The 17,841-nt window shown below is 47.7% G+C and overlaps 1 protein-coding gene across 2 annotated transcripts in view; it reads left to right on the top strand.

The window, feature by feature from the left end:
- The window catches only part of SNX29 (sorting nexin 29), a 439,800-nt gene that overhangs the window by 290,406 nt on the left and 131,553 nt on the right, over positions 1 to 17,841 (top strand). For both annotated transcript variants that reach the window (XM_069486909.1, XM_069486910.1), the window contains one exon: positions 17,649 to 17,704. In XM_069486909.1, the coding sequence (XP_069343010.1) occupies positions 17,649 to 17,704 (56 nt within the window). The remainder of the gene's footprint in view (positions 1 to 17,648; positions 17,705 to 17,841) is intronic.

Below are 17,841 nucleotides of genomic sequence, written 5' to 3'. Positions count from 1 at the left end.
TTATGCGTTTACATATAGACAGGCATATATATACATACAGAATACACTTAGCTATTTTTAACACAAATGAGATCATGTATACTGCTCAGATTGTTTTGAGACTTTGCGTTCTTTAGCCGTGAATATGTATTGGCTTCTCCTTCCTTTACACTCTTCCTGATCTTCCGATCCTTTGAGGTCTAGTTCATTACTTGAAAAAGCCCTTAGTGGCCTTGTCACTATTGAGTAATCCTTTTTTTCTCCTGGCTCACTCATTTTATCTACTTTTTTCTTTTCTTTTCTTTTCTTTTCTTTTTTTTTTTTTTTTTTTTGAGAGAGGATCTTGCTCTGTCACCCAGGCTGGAGTGCAGTGGTGCCATTGTAGCTCACTGTCAGATCAAACTCCTGGGCTCACACGATCCTCCTGCCTCAGCCTCCTGAGTAGCTGGGGCTACGGGCTTGCTCCATCATGCCTGGCTAATTTTTGCATTTTTTGTAGAGATTGGGTCTTGCTCTGTTGGCCGGCTATCATCGAACTCCCGGCCTCAAGCAATCCTCCCGCCTCAGCTTCCTAAAGTGCTGGGATTACAGGCGTGAGCCACCACACCCGGCTGTCTACTCTTCTTATGTTGCTCTTTGTTTACTCATTAGTTAATTTTTCTGTTGACCCGCACCCAGTTCATTTTCTGGATCCCCAAGAAGTTTGTCCTCCAGTGGAGGATACAGACACGTTAACACATAATTGCAGTGGACTATGAGGGTCTGGTGGGTGATAGGCTCTTGATACATATTTGTTGAATGAGTGAATCAACAAACAACATATCAGGTATAATGGATCCATGGGGACATATCTCACAGCTGGGATACGTCATGGAAGGCTTTGAAGAGATGTTTGACGTGAGTTTTGAAGGATGAGTAGAAGTTGGTCACGAGGAAGGGCCTGTTAGGGAAAAGGGGTATAAATCAACAGGGTTCATTCTTGATGTTTGCATCCCCTAGTTTCAGGGGTGTATTTTTTGGCTTCTTGATGAGATAATGAAATCCTTAAAAGTGAGAGTGGCACTCGCACTCCTACCTACAAGTGACATTTAATGAGCACTTGTTATATACCAAATCCTATTCTGAGCGTGTACATGCAGTAGCAAGCCCATGAGGTGTAGGTACTCCTGTCTCTATTCTAGAGATGAGGAAACCAATCACAGACAAGATAGGGAAACGTCCCCAAGTCCCCATGACTAGTGAGTGGTGGAGCTGGTAAACCTCTTCCTTTTTCAGAGTCTTCATATCCTCATCTTTAAATGGGGACAAGAATGCCCACCAAAGAGAGTTGCATGAGGCTTAAATTAAATCAGATGGCATCTCTAAATCAACCAGAGTGGGGAGTAAAGTATCACCTAGCATAACTTTGAATAGCATAGCACTTGCTTTCATGCTTTATTTTTCTTTCTAGCACATATCACCACTTGGCATGAAGTCATTTATTTCCTATCTCCCCCTTTGTCCATTTTATACTTGGCTGTGTCCCCACTGCTTGGTATAGTGTGTGCTGAATGAATGTTAGTTCCCGCTTCTCACCATAGCATCCTGACGATGGATGTCCAGGAAATACTTGGTAAGTTCCGCTGAAACGAAACACTCTGTGCCACACACCAACAAGGGACTGTGAATTTATCTGTCTCAAGATGGTCAGCACTGCTGTTTTCACTTGTCACTTGCTGTCAAGTATCAGGAGCTATCGTAATGTCATTTGCCCCTGATTTTTCCTGATGTCTCCATTTAAACGGTTTCCATTTGGGGCATGAAATCATCCATCAGTCACAGAGAGCACTGCTGTCTTTGACAGTGGCTGTTGGAAAGAGCCAGAACTTAACTGGAGAAGCTGCATGTGGAGGAGCAAGGGCTGCTAGCAGAGGCTTTTGTCCCCTCTGCCCCGGGCCTTACCCCCAGGTGGTGGTCCGTCTGGCCCGTTCCCCAGGATCCAGTTTGGATGGCGCCTCGTTTATTTATTCACTGGGTACTAACAGCATCCTCCCTGTGCCAGGCACCGGCCTGGGCCCCAGTAATGCCAAGAGCAAGCCTTGATCCCTGTCACCCAGACCTGTGCCATCCGCACCCTGGTGGAGGAGACCCCATGTGACCTGATCTGTGATGACTGAATCCAGGCCACTGCCAGAGACTGTAACTTCTGCGTGTTTGTTGCTCAGAATCTCTTATTCTAAGAGATCACTCCCACAGAGGATTGCCCGGAGAGATATTTCTGTCCAGCCTGTGGGTCCGTGTTTCCTGGAGGGTGAGACATGTCACCCTGGTGGCAGGCAGGATGATTTCAGATGGCTCAGGACTCAGGTGTTACATGACGTGGGCTCTGCTCAAGAGGGGAAGGTTGCTCCCTTTTCCAGTTTGTTTTGGCAGTGCTGGCGTGGCCTCAGCTTGGTGCTAGCTTGTCTTTAACACTCCTGGACTCCCTGACAAGGTGAGTGTGGGCCTCGGGGTCAGGGCGCTGGTTGGCCACTGAGAAGTTCAGAGCATCTCAGACTCGGTCGCAGCAGGCTGCCCTCAGAACTTCTAGGTGTCTTGATGCCAGGGCTCAACTGCAGATCAGAAGGAGGATCTCTCCAGTGAGGCCTGGGCATCCCTAGTGGTTTTAGGGGTGACTCTGATGCAGCTGCGGTTGAGAACCACTATCATCTAGAATTCTTAATTTCATTTTTATCTTTAGAGGCAGGGTCTTGCTCCATTGCTCAGGCCAGAATGCAGTGGTGTGATCACAGTTCACTGCAGCCTCAAATTCCTGGGCTCAAGTGGTCCCCCCACCTCAGCCTCCTGAGTAGCTGGAACTACGAGTGTGCGCCACCATGCCTTACTAATCTTTTAAAGAAAATTTTGTAGAGGTGGGGTCTTGCCGTGTTGCCCAGGATGGTCTCAAACTTCTGGCCTCAAGCCATCCTCCCGCTTCAGCCTCCTAAAGTGCTGGGATTACAGGTGTCAGCCACTGCACCTGGTCATCACCTAGAATTCAATGAAGTTTTGCTTTCGCTGGATTCAGTTGCTTTCTAGTGATGTTGGCTTTCGATTTGCTAGAACGATACACACTTTCCTTTTTAAGTGAATTTTGCAAGTAAAAAAATGAGTGGATTTTAAAAACAGCATTAGTAAACAACAGTGCGAGTGGTATGTGAGTGCGGGGGAAATCGTGCTGCTTGTGATGGGCTGATGTTTGTAACGGGCTCCTGGATTTTATCACAGGGGCCAAGTTTTAGGCCCCATTATTCCGGTCCCCCATAGACTCACTGGGACTGATTTGGCTTTATGACAATGATTCATTAAGTGACAGAAATAGCTAAACGAAATTTGCTATTTATTTAACCATTGTGCTAGTTTACCTATCTCTATGTAACAAACTGTCCCAACACTCAGGAACATTTGGAAATGACAACACTTAATATCTCACAGTTTCTGGGAGTCGAGGATCCCGATGTAGCTCAGCTGATTCCGTCTTTGGGGTCTCGGAGGCTGTGACCAGGGCGTCGGTTGGAGCCGCAGACGTCCCAGGGCTCGAATGGGGGAGGATCTGCTTCCCAGCTCACCCGTGTGCTTGTTGACCGGATTCAGTTTCGCACGGATTGTGGGACTCAGGGCCTCAGCTCCTCCCGGGCTGTTGGCTGGAGGTCACCCTCAGTGTCTGGCCTCTCTGGCCCTCTCCAACGTGTTTTGTCACAGCGAGCAAGCCGAGAAAGCAAAAGAGAGACAGTCCAGCCAAATGAAGTCAAAGTCTTTTATGATCTCATCTTGCAAGTGGCATCCCATGACTTTTACCATAACCTGTTCATCGTCAAGTCACTAGGCCGGCCCACCTCAAGGGGATGACCCAGGATGGGAAGACCAGCAGGCAGGGACCACTGGGACCTATTTTAGAGGCTGCTGACCCCAGGGATATTGCTGGAGACACCCCGACATCACACGCCTGTCCTCTTTGAAGAGCCCCACGGGACAGAGGTCTCGCCGGCCTGAATGCCGGAGTAGCCATGCTTCTGAGCTGTCACTGGTTATTTTGCATACAAAGCGAGTCTTAAAACTGGTTTGTTTCACTCTCTGGTCATGAGGCATCTGAGCTAAAATTACTGCTTCCCTGTAATTGATTATATAGAAATAATTGTATAGAAATTTATTACATAGAAATTCTACGGCAGGAATTTCCGCACACCGAGTCACTGTGTTCTGTTCTTCAGTCATACTTCTGTTTTGTCCCCCTCCCCTCTTCCCTCCATCTCCTGGTGGTGTCTGTTCTACTGCAGTGTACGTGTTGTCACAGGGCCATGATCTCACTTCTCGAGGTTTGGTTTGGGGAACTTGGTCTCTGTGAACTTCACACTGTCTCGGGGTGGGCTGTTGGTCTCTGAGGTCCACAGCTGACCAGTAGATAGCTCTGTTTTACTGAGCAAGTGCTGTGGGGACACAAGGGAGCGGGGGGAGGATTGTCAGTTCAAAAGGCTCTGCTTAGTGGCGGCCCCGAGCCTTGCAGGCTTTGAGAGCCCAAACCTTGTCGACACGTCCAAGAACCTGGAGTGGATGTGGCCAGTGGCAGGAAGTGAATCTTGACACCTCGTTCCTAGAGGATCTTGATTGTCACCCCCAGGGAGCTGGAGGTTTTCACACTGTGCCCCAGAGGGCTCCAGGGCTCTGAGAACAGGCCGCAGGGCTGAGGCAGGGAGGAGGGGACACCAGCGCTTGGGGCTCTCGCCCCCACCTGTGCCTGCGCGGCCTCTCTTCTCTGCCGGGTGATGAGTGACGTGTGCAGGAGCTAATGAGTGGCTTGAGGGGGCTGCAGTCACCTCTGCCCTGTCTCCAGCAGCTGTCCCAAACCGTCCCAGATCAACATGCAAACAAAGGAGACGTCTGGGTGCTTCAGACCACTGCTGTGTTGACAACTCACAGTGACGAGAGTGACAGGAATGGGTCGACAGACCTGACGAGATGCCACGTGGGTTAGTTTTTTAAGTAACCTTTCTTTGTAGGGTTTTCTCACGTGAAAGGTGCAGAAGGAGTTCACTGAGGTTGGGAAGCAGGGCAGCGAGGTGGATGGCGATTTCCAGGACCCGTGGAACGGGCAGCCTCCTGGGCCCGGCCGTGCGCTGCCCCCGAGCGGCTGTGGGCATGAGGAGTGAAGGGCACGTCAGGCCTTCTGGAAGCAGAAGGTTCTGTCTCCAAACCCAGCCCACAGTCCAAGGCCTTGTCGGCATGCGCGCAGGGGCCGCCTCAGCTGGGCCAGATGGACCCGTCGCTGCACGTTCTGCTCTTGGGCTGGCTGCACAGAGCCTGCAGGGCGTTAAAGGGCTTCATGCCTCACCTGCAGACTCTCCAAGCTAGTACCTGGTCCAGGTATATTTCTGAACTCCTAGAACCAAGACCAAGGTCATTCTCACCAGTCCTTAGGCCGGCTAAGGACCCTTCCTGGGGCCTAGTGTGCTGGTGCAGCTTCCAGATGATTCTAGCAGCGGTCACACTTGCTCAGAGCCCTGAAACACTTACACAGGTTATCTCATTAAATGCTCACAACAAAGCTGCGAGGGAGGTTGGAATTACCGTGTTCACCCTGCGAAGGAGGAAACAGGTGCAGAGGGTCAGTCGCTGCGGCGCACACAGCCAGGCGGTCGAGACCCACAGTGTGAGCTGTGCGGCTGGTTCTCCGGTCCGAGCTCTTCGCCTCTCCGCTCTGCTCTGAGCCTCAGCCCGCCGGCCACCAGATCGCTGTCCAGATAGCCACTGTGGCGCTGCCACTGGCACTAGGGTTCGTGGTAAGATGCCGTTCAAGAGAGAGGGGTCTGCTTAAAAAAAAAACCAAAACCTTGAAATTGCAGGGAATGGAAAATGCATGGATACGTTTTCAGCCTGAGATGACTCATTCCCACACACATGGCAATGCCAGCGCCAGCTCAGTGTTAATAAGTAAAGAGTTGAAGGGTGAAAAATTAAATAAATCGCTGCCTTTTCCAGAAGAAAGACCGAATGAGAGACAGCAGCATCCAGATTCCCGTCACGGACATGTGGGAACTGAATTCATAGTTCAGTTCCTGGTGTCTTAGCACCAGTTGGGAGGGAAGCCGGGCTGAGCCGGGCTGCCCTTGTGCCTCATCGCACACCCGGATGGGTCTAGAAAACAGGGAGCGGGAAGGCTGACAGCTTGCTGTATTGTCCCGTTCCTCCCAGGGGTGCCAGCGCCACTCTGCTTGGAGTAGCCAGCGAGGGAGCCCTGCGGTGCCCTGGGAGAGAGAGACTACAGGGATGATGGAATCTCAAAAGTAGGGAATGGGTTCTGCGTCCGCCTTCCTGTTTGTCGTCTTTGTAGTGCAGCGATGTGAAGGGAGGGTGTGGGATTGGTGGGGTGAGAAATGCTATTTCTTGAGCATTTATTATCATGGAGCAGGTAGGATGCTGCGCATTTTACCAATAGGTCATGGCAGGGATCATGGCAGGTGAGTGCTGGCCCCATTTTACAGATGAGGAAACTGAGGTTCAAGGTTTCTCCCTTAGTAAGTGTTGAAACCCAGATCTACCTGGCCTTAAGTCCCTTTGTCTTCCCCGGAGGACCTTGCTAGCCAAGACTCATCAATAAAGAGCTTCACGAGCAACATTCCTCCCCTTGTCCCCCACCCAACCTCCATGCTCAAAGGGCCTCCAAGATGTGGTTTTCTTATTTGTGACTGGTAGAAATTAAACCCCAAGGAAGAATCCTAGGAGGAAACATTCCGGAGTCATTTTGCTTTTATCTGAAAATTAGCAGCAAACATGGAGCCTTCTCATCTGCAGATTTAATCACTGTGCTTATAGCGTTAAAAATACAATCCGTGCCTATAGTTGACAGCGAATGGCCCAGACGTGCACATGCTCCAACTGACTCAGTGTCTCACTTCGCTTTACGAGAAACTGCCTTTTGGAGATGCCAAGCTTTACAGATTCCTTCCTTCGGAGGAGATGAGCTTGGATTCATGGTCCCTACCCATATTTCATCTGGGAAGAGGCAGCAGGTGTTATGGAAAGAGCACAGCTTGGGATTCAGCCAGACCTGGCTTTGAATTCCTGCTGTGTCTGTGGGCACATCACTCAGCCTCTCCAAGCCTCTCGTAGAATATTGGAGACATTAATACTCACAAGGTTGCTCCAAGAATTACGTGAGGGGATGCAAATGAATGCCGGTTCCTACTGTCCTGCCCACCACTCCTTCTCTGTCAGGATCTGGGGCCTCATTTTATTCTCAACTCACTGACGTTTTATGAAGCTATGGAATGCAGTAATTTTGTTCCTCCCCACCGAGAAGCATGAGGTTTTCCTGAAGTCACAAATAATTTTTCTGCATCTGTTCAGCCATCAATTAGACAGGAGTTGGCAAGCATTTTCCATAAATGCCCAGACAGTAAATGTTTTAGACTCCGCAGGTCATTCTGTCTCTATCAATAATTACTCAACTTCGCTGATGTAACATGAAAGCAGTCACAGAAGATACACAACCATCTTATGAGTGCGACTGCGTTCCAGTAAAACCATTTACAAAAACAGTTGGCGTTTGGCCCGTGGGCCATGGTTTGCTAGTCCCTGATTCAGGGTATGGGAGGTGCTGGGTTTAGGTGCTGGAAATGCAGAAATGAATAAACCACCAGTCTCATCCATGGAGGGTTTCCCTGTGTGATACAGCCACGCTTGGGGCTGGTAAGGGGTGTTTTCTCTTTGCAAGAAGACAGCATTTGGGGTAAGAGGAGTGGCCGATTCCTTCTCTTGTCCTTGTAGGCTGGCATCTCTAGCAGATCAGCCCAGGTACCCGCTCCTTTCTGCAATAATGAGCTCAGACCTGCCACTTAAACACCCTGGGTATCTTTTAATGCTGTGAAATACTGCTTGGTGGTCCCTTACTAATTGCTAAGGGACAGTTTTAACTGGGATTGTAGTGCATTTCAGGAAATCCTCTGTTCACTCCCGGGTTTTACTGCAGTACTGGCGCAAGCCAGTTAGGATTCTGAGGTCTGCATGATTGCCTGCGTTTCTCTGGCTGTTCAGTGAGAGTTAAGGATGAAATAGTGAATGAGACCATTTGTCCAGTGTTTTCTAAACGTCTTTAAAACAAGCAAATCGTGTTTGTGTAACCCTTTATTTAAGAGGAGCCTTCCTTGGAAACTCAATGTGGAGAATGGGCCAAAGGAAAACCCACTCTCATGGGGGCAGGGGGTGGCTCTGGCCACTGAGCCCTCGAGATGGTTCCTAGAAACCCTGTCACCTGTGAGTAGCAGGTTAAAAAACCAGGAATGTGATGCAAGGTGGGGGAGGCCCCGGAGGCCCAGCCATGGTGCTGCTCTCCTCCTCGGGCCTTGGTTTCCTCCCCTGAAGCCAGGAGCAAGTTTGAGTTGGGTGGATGCTCTTTGCTCATTGCAACTGGTCTGGGTCTTTTACTAGAGCCTGGTTGAAAATTCATAACTTAACAGTTTTATGTTGGTAACGTAAACCTGGAGAAACTGTATCTAATTGTTGATTTGTACTTTTTGTATAAATGAGCCTTCTGTGATAAAAAAGGATGAGCAGAGCGGTGAGCGTGTTGCCCTGTGTGCACAGTTGGGATGGGCGTGTGTGTGCACGTGTGTGCGAAGTGTGTGCAGCGCCTGGCTGGCCTCCTGCTCCTGCCTTTCTCTGCAGCAGAGCAGCTGGCTGAAGTGAGAGCTGGACCAGCCTCTCCCTGGCCGAAACCCCTCCCTGGCTTTCCACGGCCTAAGCAAAGACGGAAGACGTGCTGCTCCCTTGTGCCTCCATCCCCGTCGAAGCTGCTTCCCTTATGCCCCGCCCAAACACCTTATTCATCCCTGTCCTTCCCCGTGGACTGTGTAACGAATCGCGTGGACTGCCATTGTGGAGGCCTCCCCTCCCGATGGACTGTGCTCTCTGTGCGCCCCAGGTGGCTGCTGTCCTGTTTGCGGTGCGGTGCTGGTCACCCAAACCACCGTGCCCCCAGCTCGGTTTCCAGAAAGCCTGGAGGCAGCAGGTCACTGTCTGTTCTGTCCGATGCCCTTGAACTCTGTCTGTGGGTCACAAGAGTAACTGCTGTTTACTGAGATCGTTCCTCTGCTGGGTGCTGGGCGGGGGCGGTTCTTAGCGGAGCCTGTTGGAGCCTCACAGCAACCCCACCAGGGCCCCTTCTGTCCCCATTTTACAGGAGGGAAGTGAGGTCCAGAGACACGTAGTGACTTGTTCTAGGCCACACAGCTAAGTCGGAGCTCAGTCCCAGCTGACTGAAGTCTCATCCTGTCTTTTTCAAAAAATTATTTGTTTAGAATGAGGAAAGAAATCACAACAAATTATTATTAAAGAGCTGATAATACCAAGAATACCACAGAATCCGGAAAAATGTAATAGTTCTATTCGTTAGCCATCAGACACACTTCAACAATACTCTTTCTCCTACATTTTTAAGCTGCACACTCTGATAGCCTCTTTAGAAGACAGTAGTAATATATCACGTTCTATACAGAGAATAGAAAGACAATTCAGTCATTCTCCTGGTATGGTTGAATACAACTTATTTTTTCCAAATCTTATTTGAAAAACCTAAAGCAGTTATATGAAAGAATTTGACAGTGAACAACTGTATACCTACCACTCAGAGTCTACCATTAACATCTCTCTATACTTTATCATCTATCCATCATCTGCCATGCACTCCTGTATACAACCAGCATTTCATCTTTTTTGGGGGGGGGATGCATTTCAAAGTAAATTGCAGACATTAGTATGTATTTTTGCAAGATCCTTCAGTATGCACATAGAACTTGAACATTATCCTGGAATGTTCCTTGGTCCGATCCACCAGCCCCCACCCCCCGCCCGTGTTCCTGACTCCACTTTCCTGGAGGCATTCTCTGTTCTGGTTTTTTCCATCATAGACATAATTTTTTTAAATTTAAAATTGCACTATTATGTGTATTTTTTGAAACATTAACAACTCATGTACATGGTAATATTTATAAAGGTATAAAGTTTTACAGAAAAAAACAAATCTTCGTCTCTCATCTGGCCCTTGCTTTTCTCAGTGCCTTCTCTCAAGGGCATCCACGGCGGGCAGTTTCTTGTGTATCTTTCTAGAAATGATTAATGCACACAGACACATGTATCTAATTCAAGCATATAGACACGTGTCTCCGACTCCTTCACGAAGATGTAGCTTACTCGACATACTGTTTTGTGTCTTGCTTTTGTCATTTGACATTATATCTTAGAGATCATTCCCTGTTAGAGGAGATCTGTGCTCTTCTTTTAATAGCTGTATAGTCTGGCTGTGCTATATTTTATGTAACCATTTCATTACATGTTTCTAGGTTTTTATTATCCTAAGTGTAATGTTGTAATAAATGTCTTTGTATACTTGTCTTTGTACTTATGTGGTCCGTGCATCTTAATTTCTTGGAAAGAAACTAGATGTCGATCCTTAGCAAATAAGATAATTTTCCCAGCACCTGTCTCCCTTCCCCGCCTTCCTCCAGGCATCCAAGCATGCATTAATCCATCCGTACCTCTGGATGGGAGCCTTCATTGAGCAACCACATCTACCTGATACTGTCTTGGGCTCTGAGAATGTTATCCTTGAAACCCTCATAATCTTTTGGGAAAAACAGACACATCAAAAACTAATCCACGGAAGTATAATGCTCTATGTTGGTACGAGGCTTTAGGACTACCGAGAGGATGAAATAAAAACTCTTTAAAGCTCTTTTTGCCAGTTTTCTTCTCCCAGCAAAGAAAGAGTCCCTGACCACAGCTGTTTTTAAAGCTACAAAGATAGGTTGCCTCTAATTGTATATTTGTAAAACAAATGAACAAATTAACAGAGAGCCCTGAAAGTGGCCTAGACCTGGGCTGGCTGCCCCCTCGAGGCATGGGTAGCCCAGGCCCATGATGTCTGTCGCTCAGCTTGGCTGTGCAAGCCGGAAGACAGAGCCATGCCGTTTCACATTTTGCTCCTTATTAAAAGATGAGATGAGAAAGCAAGAGTGTTGGTGGGATGGAAATAGTTGTCATTTTTGGCAGTAAAAAGTAAGAGCTAATTGCGTAAGGGAAGGCTATTTGAAAACATAGATGAGTGAGAAAGTGACTCTGGAAAACAGATTATGGGTGCCATTTCATGATGGGGACAAATTGGCTGCCCTTGTGTGGTGTCTTCCTTTGTCTTTTCTTTTGAGCAGTGAGTAAATCTAAGAGCTTGGTGATTAGAAGAGAGAAAATAAGATTTTCTTTGGGGTTGTGGGTTTTTTTTTTTTTTTTTTTATCTCCAAACTAATTTATCCTTACCATGCATGAAGATTTTGAATTTGCTACAAAACAGTTTAAAAATTGATTGGCATTTCAGTGTGGAAATACAGCTTGTATTACTATGATTCATTTGTTTAATCGGTCACAAATATTAATTCAGTGCCTACAGTGTGCCAGGTGCTAGGCCAAGCTGCCACATGTCACAGTGAACAGGTAGAGCTTTCCAAGCCCGCAAGAAAGGGACTGATCCACAGATAACCAGCGTGTAGTAAGTGTGGGCTGACAAATGTGAGGTGCACAGGGTGGCAGTGGAGAACCATTCTCCAGGTCTGGGGGCCCAGGAAGGTGCCTCCTAGGAGTTCATATTCATTTTAGCTGAATCCTGAAGAATGAGAAGAGCTATCCTTGCAAAGAAGCTGGGAAAGGGAACAATAACTTGCAATAATCCTTGCTTCTCATGTTATTTGAGGATTAAACATGAGACTATAAATGAAGTCCTTGGCACATAGTAGGTGTTCAGCACATGTTGTTCCCCTTCTCTAACTTGTGTTGATTCTTTCTAATAGGGCAGCAGAGACTGGTTGTCGTGATGTAGGTGAGGGAGAAACCAAGCTTTGCTGAAGCCAAGTGACTTCTCTAACCATACTTGGAAGTCAGGGATTAGAACTCAAGCGTCTAAGTTTCCATTTGACCCTGAGAGCTTACGTACTTGGCTCAGAGTCTGGAAGCTGACTTGTACCCAGAGATGGAAAAGGATCTGGGACTTCCTAGGGAGAAGGCCAGCCACCTTGGACTGGGCCAGGTCTATGCCTTGGCCTCCAGGCCTGGTGCCTACCAGAAATCATCTTGCAGCAGCAGCAACAATGACAACACCACACACACACACAAACACAAAAATCCCTATACACTTGTCTGCATACGTCTCCTCTTGAGTTGTTGAGTCCTTTCAGCCTTTCTTTACACATCAGAGGTCTTTATGCCAGGTAAGCCTCTTGGATATGAATTTGGCTTACTTCATCTGGCCATCCCAGAGGCAAGATGAAAAGAGTGGAGACTGTGTAGTTGGGAGGCAGCATAGCTTAGTGGTTAAATGTGCAGACTCTGGAGCCAGACTCCCTGCATTTGAATCCCACCTCTGCTGCTTAATAGCTGAATGAACTTGGGCGAATTACTTTTGTGGACTATATATTGCTGTATGTCAGACCATGCCGAAACTTAATGTCTTAAAAACACAGCTGTTTTCTCTCTCATGCTTCTGTGGGTTGACTGGGCTCAGCTGGGTGGTTCTTCTGCATCATATGGTATCAACTGGGGCTGCAGTCACCTGGGGCTTGACTGAGCCTGGACATCCCAGGTGGCACTCATTGTTCTGGCAGCTGGTGCTGGTTATCCACGGGGATCTCAGATGGGATTACTGACCAGAATACATCATGTGGCTTCTCTGTCTGGAGAAAGCTGAGCACCTGAAGTCACTGAGGCAGAGTGAGAGGCTGCTGAGTGGGTTAGGAGATTTGGGTTGGGCTCCTGGCAGCTCTGCTTCTTCTGTTTATTCACACTCAGCCCTCTTGTCCTCTCCTGTGACATGGGGATGACACCTCTGCCTACAGAGCTATTGGGGGAAGATGTGGGAAGAGTTAATATATGAAAGAGCTTTGTGGAGTGGGAAGCCTTTGATGCCTAGTGGTGATGGTGTTGTGCTTATATGGTTTTCAGGACTAGAAGTGAGGGCAACTCCAAGGAGGGGAGGGTTCCCTGTCCACCTTTGCCACCCCCTGGCTGTATCTTGATTCTGCCAATGGAAAGAGGTATACTTTTTTCCCATGGCTTTGTCAAATGGGCTGATTTTCTCTCTCTTTCTCTCTCTCTTTTATTTAAATATTTATTCATCACATAGTGGATATTTGGTATTCTTTTTGGCAGAACCTCTGGTATCTTCCACATTTGAGGACTTGCCAATCAGAGTGGCAGGGTGGCCAGTGTCAGAGTCCCACAGTGGTATTGGGGTCAGAGCTGCTGCCGTTGGCGTCTCCCTGCTCCCCACCCCACAGGCAACGAGTCGGGACAGATCATGGAACCTTGGTGGCTGACGCAGTCCAGAAGCACATTCTCCATGGTCTCATTTGTCACTCCACATCTGTGTCTGCAGCACCAGGGGCGTTTGCTCCAGGAGCCTCTGGGAGTGCTGGCTGCTCTAGTAAGAGGCTGTGCCTTTCCCTGCACCTCAATGTTGCCGCATGACTGCCCGTACCACAGGCAGATGGCGAGCTGCCCTCTCTGCGGGGTCAGGGAAAGGCAAAGGAAGATAACCATGCTGCTGACCGCTTACGTATGCCTCGTGTTGCGGGTGAGCCAAAGAGAAGGCTGCATCCCAGGGATGTGTCCTCCAAGACTGCCCAGACTCCAGGAGGTCTCAGGGGGTGTTTGCAGCCAGTGTCAACAGAAAGTTGATTTTTCTTAGAAAATAATCTCTGCTCCACAGTTCTTTTATTGCCAGGATATAAAATCAAATTGGCCTTCTGGAGGACTGCTGTAAAGCTCAGCTGATACCTAGTGCCAGCCTGGGACGACAGCATGAAAAGACAAAATTTTGAGATGTTTAATAAGCTCTGCCTTTAATTATCATTATGCAATTGCTGTAGAGCCCAGCCTTGTTATCAAGATACAGAGGTTAGAAAGTTTCCAGATTATTTTTCCAACCCAGCCTCCCTGGTACTCATGTAGCCATGTAAATATTTACTGGTTTGCTGACCCTAATAAGGCCACATAATTAGAAGAAAAGCCTCTAAGTCGGGAGGATTTAACAGCTGCCAGATACTTACATCCATCGTCCAAAACGTTTCCTCAAAATCAGCATCCCTGAGGGGAATTTACGTGTCAAGAGATTACCTTGGTCCAAGAATCGGTTGTTTTTGAAGAAGCTTCAGAATGTTTTCTTATAATTGTAAAGTGATGTCTGTCCTTACAGACCCCACCCTGCCTTTTCCTTCAGTCCTTTTGGTTGCCCTTTGGTGCTTTTTGGGGTAGTCAGAGGCTCTTGTGAACGAGGTTCCCTGGCTACAAAGTGTTGACTTCCCTTTAGAAATGAGGCTGCGTTCAAAGGAGGTGGCAAGTGTGCGTCGCAGTGGAGCTGGCGTCCTGACACTCGTGAGTCCCTCCTGCAGTCTGTTCACTTGGTTCCCACACTGTGCCCAGAGGGCCTTCCCCAGGCTCAGGCGCTGGGCGGGGGGAACTCAGGGTAGAGGAGTGGCCGATGGCTGCCGTATAGTTCCTGCCTGAGAAGGTGCTGGAGTCGTAGCTGTTCCCACTAAGTCCCACGTGGATGAGCAAAGAGGAGAGTGGATGTCATCGGGAAGGTGGCGTGGCTTCAGAGCCCTTCCTTTTCTCTTTTCCATCCATGATGCATAAAAGCGTTTGAAGGCAAAGTCTCTGCCACTCGGCTCTCTGCCTTCTAGGGAAATGCATGGAGGCAGGGGAGGTGGAAGGAAAATTGTGCTACCTGATGGTGCACACTTATATTAGAACATGTGTGTCTGCTTCTGGTTATGCGATCAATACATCTCCATTGTAGAAAGTACCGAAAAGTCCAAAATCATGTGACTCCTCTCTCAGAAATACCCCACTGTAACCTTCCGCATGCATTTCGTTCTAATCTCACTGACGCACAGACACTGTGAGTTACAGTCAGGAATCACGCTGGGCAGTGCCTACCTGCTTCTTATTAAACAGAGATGGGAGCTTTTTTCCTAGGCCATTAAAAATTTACCAGAAACACTCATTTGGGAGGATAATACATTTCTATTTAAATTATTAATTGGTAGTACATTAATTTATTTCAAAACTCAAATGATATAAAAGGGTGTTCAGTGAATAGCCTCGCTCCCGGTGCTGTGTGAATGGCCTGCACCCGCCACGGGTGCCCCTTTCATTGGCGTCTTGAATTTCTCTTATGCAGCTTCTTGATGCAAAGACAAACGAATACACCTGGATAGTCTTTCATTTTCCATTTTTGTATCCAAGGTAGAGTATTAGATCTACTTTGTCTATACCCTGCTTCTGGTTTCACTTAATCTATCTTGGAGAGCTTTTCTTAACAGCACATAGAAAGCTGGCTCATTCTTCAAAAGCATATGTAATTTTTTTAAGCAATTGAAAAATACTTTTTTTTGTCTTACAGAGAGATAGAAAATGAAAAATAAGTGGCTTTCCCCCAGTCCCACTCCTAATCTATTATTAATGATCGCCACTATGACTTTTATTACATATTTTTCCAGAATTTTTAGACTTGTGCCCTCATGAATGTGCACACACACCCCCATGCAAAACCTATTTAAAAAATGTTTTCATCTCATATAGACATGCCGTAATTTCTTGAAGCATACTTCTATAGCTAGACCTTTTTTCTTTGCAGTTTTTTCCCCCACTTCTCCAAGGAATGGAAAGAGGGACGATTTGTGATGTAAATCTTGGTTGGTGTGTTCCATTGTTTCCTCTAGGTGCATTTTGGCAGTGGACTCACGGGGTCACAGGATGTGGATGTTTTTAGGGGTCTGGGTACATGCAGCCTCATGGCTTCCTGATAGACCAGCTCTCTTCCCAGCCACCCATAGGAAAGTGGTAGCCACCAGAGCAGCAGAGTGACAGCAACCCTCAGCCTAGCGAGTTCCTGAACCAGTGAGGCTTTAGGTCCTAGGAAACTGAAGTTCTTGCAAGTGGCAAGGCAGGTTTCTCCTTCCTGGGTTTGAAGGAGTCTCTCCATAGCGCCTTTTTAGGATCATCTGCTGCCTGCAGCCGGGTTTAGTTGCTTAGCTCCGGACATCTATAAAGGACTCAGTGTGGGTCCTTCTCCCTCTGGACTGCCATGCATGGGGTGAGAGGCACCTCTTGGGTTGGCAGGGCCAATTCTGTGTCTAGGGTCAGGGATAACAGAGTCATGGTACACTGTCAGTTATTGAGATCTTTCTACATGCCAGGCACTGTTCTACATACTATATGGATATTAACTCATTTTATCTCCTGTTATACCCATTTTATGGATGAGAACAGTGTGGCACAGAGACATGATTTGCTCATGGCCACACAGGAAGAGTAGGGCTGGGATTTGATCCTGAGCTGTGTGGACCCAGAGCCCAGGCGTCATAACCCCTGCATTCTGTCCCCAAAGCCAGAACCCACTGTTTCTTTAAGGAGAGCCTTCTGGTGTCTTCTGACCCTCTGTACAGGCAGAACTTCTTGAAGTCTTACCTTCTTTGTTCACCTTTTAGCTGGCTTTTCTTCTGTTTGCTGAGGGTATGTAGCAGAAAAGCCTTCGAAGTTGGACAGATCTGCTTCCTAGATGTGAGCTCGGCAAGTCATATAACCTCCCTGAGTCTCAGTGTCCCCATTTCTGAAGTGAGGAAAATAATTCCTCCCTTGGGGTCGTTAGGAAGGTTACAGATGTGAGGGCTCTGATAGGTGGAAGGGTGTGAAATCCGTGTTCTCTCTTTCTCCATCACTGTTCCACGCCCTTCTCTGTTCCTCTTGGTTCCTCTTAGTCCTGATCCACGGTTGTTAAAATTCCAGCCAATTCAGTTTCTACCAGATCAAAAAAGGAAGCTCATTCCCTGGGTATGAGAATAATATCAACATTTATTGAGCCTCTACCACTGCTGGGCATTTTGCTGTCTGCTTTAGATAATAATTGCAAATCCTTGCAACAGCCCTGAGAATCGATTTCCCTATCTGAGGGGGAGCCGAGGGTGGGGGACTCGCTGGAGGTCACACGCGCCATGGAACGCCTGCTGGCCCTCAGCCCACGTCACGGGGTGCAGGCCCCTAAGCAGTGCTGGGCAGGGACCATCGTGCTGGGCAGTTAGTCTCCCTCCCCTAATCATCTTCTCTTGTAGCCCTTCTGGGTCAGAAGGAGAGGTCACATTCTGCTGCCTCAAATTGCTCTTACATTACGAGGGGGAGAGGATGGAATCATTTTGGGGCTAGACATTGGCCTTTTGTGCTTATTTACTGGGTGTGTCTGTGTGTGTGATGTTCGTCATGGTGACAATGGATATTTTTTCCATTGTACATCTATATCTGGTGTCTGAGATCCTAATTAGGCCTTTATAGCTCCCAAATTACATGCTTTTACATGCCTGTGATTATCTCAATGGGATTAACAGTGCTTTTTCCGTAAAGATAATTGAGATCTCTCGTGGTGGCATGTTTTTATTACTGCAACATCATCTGTAGCCATCCCTCCGCAAAAATCTCTTCTTGTTTTCTAGTAACGGCCTTTTCACCTTGTGCTTATCAGGAAATGTTCAGGGGTCGTAGAGAGGCAGAATTCTTCTGTGATTATGCAAACCTTGGTAACCATCATGCATTTTTTTTCTCCCCTCTTCTCCTGATGGCAGGTGCCTGGAGATTTGAGTCAAACATCCGAAGACCAGAGTTTGTCGGATTTTGAAATGTAAGTCCCTGGTGTTTGCTCCTGAGGGTCCTTTAGAAATAGGGCTCTGCTGGCCTGTGTCCCAGAAGACCACAGGGGGATACAGAAATCGTTGCTGAAACCTACACAGGGTTTGGTTATTATAAAGGTGGGGCGTT

Source organism: Eulemur rufifrons, chromosome 14 (assembly GCF_041146395.1).
Source record: "Eulemur rufifrons isolate Redbay chromosome 14, OSU_ERuf_1, whole genome shotgun sequence".
NCBI classification, from domain to species: Eukaryota; Metazoa; Chordata; class Mammalia; order Primates; family Lemuridae; genus Eulemur; species Eulemur rufifrons.
Note: the sequence above shows the minus strand (reverse complement) of the source record. Positions and strands in the feature narration are given on the sequence as shown.